Consider the following 6233-nt stretch of genomic DNA (forward strand, 5'->3'; position numbering starts at 1 on the left):
GAAAAAAAAAAAAAAAAAAAGAGAGAAAAAGGGAATCTGTGTTCCCACAGGAGCCACCTGTGTCCTGCGAGCCAAGTTCTCTGCCTCCCAGTTCTGGGATGACTGCCGCCGTTACAACGTCACCGTCATCCAGTACGTGGGTGAGCTCATGCGCTACCTCTGCAACTCACCCAAGGTAAAGCCCTACCAGCCCCAAAGTCACCCAGGGGGAACTGAAGACCGTGGGGGCAGATGCTGAGATGTTCCCTTCCTTTGCAGCGTGCCAATGACCGGGAGCACGGCGTGCGTTTGGCGATAGGCAACGGCTTGCGGGCAGTGGTGTGGAAGGAGTTCCTCCAGCGCTTCGGCCCCATCTCCATCAGCGAATTTTATGGGGCCACTGAAGGCAACGCTGGCTTCATCAACTACACCGGCAAGATCGGGGCCGTGGGGAGGGCCAACGTGTTCCTCAAGGTGAGACAACGATGACAGGAACAAATGCTGGTCACTTCGGGGATGCCAATGCACACCCTCGAGTTGGTTGGGGTCTTCAGCGTAAGCTGCTTGTAGTGGCCAAGCTGGGGAAGGTAACACTGCCCTACAAGTTGGGTTTCCAGGGCGCCCTCCTTATAATGACCAACCTGACAAAACTAGCATGATCCATCAGGTTGGCTGGACGTAAGAACAGAATCTCCAAGATCAACTCTTCATATCCAAAAGTTGACCCTTTTCCCAATTAATCCTAAAACGGCCTGGGTTGAAAAGGAGCACAATGCTCATCTCAATTCAACCCCCTGCTGTGTGCAGGTCGCCAACCAGGCTGCCCAGAGCCACATCCAGCCTGGCCTTGAATGCCTCCAGGGATGTGGCATCCACAACTTCCTTGGGCAACCTGTTCCAGCGCTTCACCACCCTCTGGGTGAAAAACTTCCTCCTAAAATTAGGAAAGGATTAGGATTAGGCAACGTTGACTCACCGGCACTGACTCCAAGTTTCTGGAGTGTCTGTGGGAATGTGGACATATAGACCTAACACACGACATCCTGGTGTCAACTCTTGGTCTCTATCCACCAGTCCACTGAGCAAAAAAAGCTACAAAATGAGGTTTTTCCAATCTTTTCCCATTGTTCCAAGTCTCAGCGCTCTCCCACAGATCTTTGATTCCAAAAGGTAGAGCGGATGAGCTTGGTGAAGCTGAATATATTTGATTCCATCTTATTTAAAAGGCCGTTATTTCAGATTTAAAAACAAAACTATGTAAGACTTTGGGACTGGATAGTGAGGGGGGGGAGGTCTGTGAGTTTTAATGAGCGAACGACAGAGGACCTGGGCTGGAAGCAGAGACATTCTCCTGCTCATTTTAATCCTGCACTTCTCTTTCACTCACCGACTCCTCTCTGTCCCTCCTCTGCCCTCCAGGCTTTTGCTTCCTTTGAGCTGATCAAGTACAACGTGGAGCAGGATGAACCTGTACGCAATGAAGATGGATTCTGCATCCGCGTTCGCCCCGGTAAGAAGAGCCCTGTGATGGCCTTTACAGCAGGGGAGCCAGCAAAAAAAAACACCAACATTCCCTCTGGGGCACAGATTCTCCAGCACCAAGGCAAGCGCTGCCTGGCCCCAAATCCTCCTTTCCCTCCCTGAAGGTGAGACGGGGCTGCTGGTCATCAAAATCACCTCAAGCACCCCCTTCCACGGCTACGCGGGCGACTCCCAGAAGACAGAAAAGAAGATCTTGAGAAACGTCTTTGTGAAAGGTGATGCCTTCTTCAACAGTGGTGACCTCCTCATGATGGATCAGGAAAGATTCCTCTATTTCCAGGACCGTGTTGGGGACACTTTCCGGTAATTCCTTCTGACGCGGTTATTCCCACATCCATGTGGGCAACGCCGTTTCCCAGCCCAAATTTCTCCTTACAGCTTCATCCCTTTGCTTTCAAAGCTGGAAAGGTGAGAACGTGGCCACGACAGAAGTAGAGGCCACTCTGGCCATGGTGGACTTCATCCAGGAGGTTAATGTCTATGGGGTGTCCGTGCCAGGTGAGTACCAGGCAGTGCAGGGACCAAAACGGGGACCCAGTGATGCTTCAGTCACACGATGTGGGTCTGAGAAGCCACCAAGAAGGCTAAAGTAAGACTTGCTGACTCAAAATAGGAGCCCACTGTTGTTTGGGGTTCACAATTACCGACACGGTGGCCCACCAACAAGAGTAAAACAGGGCTCACATATTCACGCAACGGTCCAACTGGCCACCGAGAAGGTGAAAACAGAATTTACTCACCCAAAATAAGTGTCTGGGAACGTTCTGTGAAGGTCTGAGCGCCCACCGAGGTGACCTGGTTGCCCAAGCCAAGTGGCCAGAGTTGTTTTGGCCACGGAATGTCCCCACAACGGTCCAAACAGACATCACAGAGAAAACAGAGGGATCTGATAGCTAAAAAAAAAAATAATAATAAAATAAAAATCAACATTTGATATATTCTGGGCAACTGATGCGTCCCGAAAATGGCCACAAGTGGCCTCCAGGTTCAAGAGCACTCCATTTCCCACGTGGTTTGTTATTTTGGACACACATGGTGTTGTCACCTTCCTTACGTGCTCACAGAGGTGGCCAAAGTGACCCAAAATAAGCACCCAGCAGCACTTCATCATCAAGAAGACTCAAGTTGCCCAAACTTGCTCTGAACAACTCCTGGTGCCGTTGGCAGGGTGCGAGGGGAAGTGCGGCATGGCGGCTGTGCGCCTGAAACCCGGAGAGAGCTTCGATGGCGAGAGCCTCTACGCCTTCACCAGGGACACGCTGCCCATCTACGCTGCACCCCGCTTCGTGCGGATCCAGGTGAGCCTCGGCGCGCTCCAGGAGTGGGTCTGGGCCTCTCTTTCCAACAGTGCTGTTGATGACAGCCTCAGGACCGCCCTGACGCTGGGAGACCTTGGAAAGCACCACGGTCCCCCTCTTTTATCTGAGTCTCCCCGAGTCGGCGTTGGTCACCGTATGCCAACGACACCTTCTGGGTCCCCGTAGTTCTGATGCTGTTGTCTCTAATCCCATGCTGACGGTGTCACCGCTTCCAACGTTGTCACCTGGGTCCCCCTGTGATGATGGTGTCACCACTTTCGCATTGTCACCCTGTGCTGATAACAAGAGTTGGGGTCCCACGTCTTTTCCGAAGCCCCCGCATTTCTGATGACAGTGGACACCACCCCATGCAGGTAACGGCATCAATCCCCGATTTCTGACCCCGTAAATCTCCACAGAACGTTCTGGAAATCACTGGGACCTTCAAGCAGTGCAAGGGCAACCTTGTCAAAGAAGGCTTCGACCCCAACGTCATCACAGACCCGCTCTTCTTCCGCGACGAGAAGAAGAAATCCTACGTGCCCATGAACCCCAGCATCTACGCCAACATCCTGGATGGGAGCCTCAACCTGTAGGAAGAGGAGCTCTGCCATGGTTGATCGTTTCACAGACAAATTTGGGGGTGGGGGGGGGAAAAGTCATTTCTGACAGCACCGGAGCACGATGAGGGTGACAGGCTGGTTTCAACACTCATCTTCATATAGAAATTAAAGGCTTAATTCCAGTAATTTAGGTCGAGCTGGATGCCTGGATGATGACAGGTGTTTTCTGGACTCCAACAGATGGTCTTCTGCTTTTGGAGGGGGCAGATGGTGCCCCCAAACCCTCCCCACTGCCAGGAAGGCACTCGGTGCCAGCCCTAGAAACATACCGTGCCCCCAAGACACTCTGCTCTTCCAACAAATACAGCACAAAACTGATTTATTTCCCTCCACCCAATTTTCTGTTAGTTCAAGCACCTCATCAGCTCCAAGCTCCCCACAGACACACGTTGACACACTCATCAATTAGCTCACCAATTCGGTCGACTTCTCCCTATAACAGTTTCCTGGTGAGCAAATCCAACCGGGGAAACACCATCCTTAATCCTTGCCTCCAGATGCGAGCTGTCCCTTTGATTTTTTTTTTCCATAAAAACAAACAAACAAAAAAAAGGCAAAAGTGTTTTCTCTATTTACACCCTCACTGTCCACCGCTGAGAAGTTGAGGCTCCTTGGGGGTCCTGCGGCATTCGGGGAGGGCCCGGCGCTCCCGTTGGAGCTCACCCACCCTCAGCCTCAGCCTCTGCTCCCGACGTTTGCAGGCCTGGAGCTGCCTCTGGGCTTTATCCAGGGCGTCCAGGGCAGCTTCGGCACGGCGTTTCCAGAGCAGGGCACTGCCCACCTGGTAGCTGTGCTCGCTCTGGATGTAGGCGCCGGCTGGCGGCGGCAAGCGCAGCATGTAGAGAGAAGGAGAAACGGGGCGGGGGGGTCCAGGGGGGTCCTCTTCAGGGAGGGTAATGGTTTCTTTGTCCTCTGTCGTCACCAAAAGGGTATCTGGGAGATGACCGCGGGCGCCCGAGGGACCTGGAAGTGCTGGGACACCGGCGGGGTCTTCGCCTTCGCGGGGGAAGCAGGAGACGTCGGTGGAGAAGGAGGGGTCCGGGGGGGATGTGGGGGGATCCCGTCTGTAGGGAGAGAAGTGGGGATAAAATGAGGAGGGGGCATAACGTGATGGGGAGAGAGGTGACAGCCAGAGGTTAAATGGGGAGGGGGAACATGTTAATGGGGGGGGGGGCATGATGGAAGAGGGTTGAATGGAGTGGGGGGATGTGGTGGCAGGACATGATGGCTGGGGGTTAAATGGGGTGTGGGGGTATAATAACGGGGTGGGGGGACACAAAGTGGCAGAGGGTTAAATGAGATGAGGGGACAGGAAGGCAGGGGTTAAACAGGGGGGGAATACAACAGCAGCACCCTGTGTTTTTTTGCCACCCCAGAGACCCCCACAGCACTCACCTCCACTTCCTGGTGACTCCCCGGGGGGGTTTTGGGGTGTCAGCATCAGGGGGGGGGAGTCTGGGCTTTGTGGTCCGGGGGGGTCTGGGGGAGGTGGACTCAAAGACAGTGGGGACAGCACCTTCCTTCAGGCGGTGGTAGCCGCTGTGTTGGGGTGGTGAAGGACACAAAAAGAGGAGTCAGTGCATTTTTGGGGAGGGACATCAGTTTTTAAGAGCATCAGAATTTTAGGAGCGTCCCAAAAAAAATATAGGAACCACAAGGGCTCCCTGGGGTGCTCTACAGTCCTAGGAGGGTCCAAAAGCCCCAAGGTGGGGGGGTCTAAAGCCTGGATGGGTTCCCAAAAGTACCCAGAAAATCACTGGGGTGCTCCAAAACCTGGGGGAGGGTCTCCCAAAGTGACCCATGAACACCAAAGGTTCCTGGGCAGGGTTCTTTAGGGGATCTAAAACCATGGTAGGGTCCCCAAAACGCCCTGGGTGGTCCCTAGGAAGACCCCAACATCTATGGGGGCAGGATCTCAAGTTGGGAAACTGAGGCATGGGGGGGGGGGGAGGAGTCAGAGCAAACCATTTCCACCGAGAGGTGGGAAGGATCCCAAACTGGGAAACTCAAACACAAAACAAACCATTTCCTCGTGGCAGGGGGAGCACCAGCCCCTCCTACTCCCCCTCCCAGGTCAGGAACCCAAAGCAGAAGGGTGTCCCTCATTAGGCTCCCTGTTCATTAGGCTCCTCATTAGGCACCTGAAGCCGACGATCTCAAAGCAGCTCTTCTCAAAGTGCTGTGAGCAGAAGTAGATGTACTTGGAGGCTGGATCCCAGCGGCCCTCGCCGCTCGCGTCCCGTCGTCGGCTGTTCTCCAACCACAGAGCCCGACGGGGGTTGTCCTTTTTGGGCAGCCTGGGGGGGGATATGGGGGGATATGGGGGAGGGGGGAATGACATCAGCTATGCTCTGAAATCCCACCCCCACCGCAAGGCTGTTTTCTGAAAGGTTGGAGGGGTGGACCCCCCTCGCCCCCCGGTTTGTGTGAATGGAACAGCCCAGGGAGGAGCTGCTTGTAAATAGAATGGAGGGGGGGGGGAAAATGAGAGCACCCCCATCATAAAGGAGGAGGCATACCAAGGACATTAATAAAAGAAGGGAATACATCTGGGTCAAACCCTTGGTAAAAGAGAAGGACGCAGCTGGGTCAGATGACTAATAAAGAAATTAGAACAGACAGCTGGGTCAAACCATTGCAAAAAAAGCAGAGAGAGAATTAAATCAACCCCCAAAAAAGGCAAAGCAATAATAATAATAAAAAAAAAAACAGACTAAGATAACACCACTGCACAGGGAGTTCTGGGGGGTGATGAGAGGATCCTCCCCACACCCCTAAGCCCCTTCCCCCC

The 6233-nt window shown here is 53.6% G+C and overlaps 2 protein-coding genes across 2 annotated transcripts; one reads left to right on the forward strand and one right to left on the reverse strand.

Annotated features, from left to right (window-relative positions):
• Positions 1-7: 7 nt before the first annotated feature.
• SLC27A2 (solute carrier family 27 member 2) lies at positions 8-3985 on the forward strand (the record flags this gene model as incomplete). The annotated part of the gene is made up of 7 exons (XM_010728382.3): positions 8-175; positions 259-453; positions 1399-1489; positions 1626-1824; positions 1922-2019; positions 2689-2819; positions 3239-3985. Coding segments are annotated over 7 exons (1059 nt in total), but the record flags the coding sequence as incomplete, so codon positions are not given.
• On the reverse strand, positions 3745-5798 carry THAP7 (THAP domain containing 7). Its single transcript, XM_010728385.2, has 3 exons — positions 5584-5798; positions 4838-4981; positions 3745-4506 (listed from the first exon to the last, which is right to left on the reverse strand). Exons 1-3 carry the CDS (start codon positions 5781-5783, stop codon positions 4023-4025), a joined length of 828 nt encoding a protein of 275 aa, XP_010726687.1. The 5' UTR covers positions 5784-5798; the 3' UTR covers positions 3745-4022.
• Between the last annotated feature and the right edge of the window lie 435 nt (positions 5799-6233).

The sequence above is a fragment of the Meleagris gallopavo genome, unplaced genomic scaffold (assembly GCF_000146605.3).
Source record: "Meleagris gallopavo isolate NT-WF06-2002-E0010 breed Aviagen turkey brand Nicholas breeding stock unplaced genomic scaffold, Turkey_5.1 ChrUn_random_7180001957551, whole genome shotgun sequence".
NCBI lineage: Eukaryota > Metazoa > Chordata > Aves > Galliformes > Phasianidae > Meleagris > Meleagris gallopavo.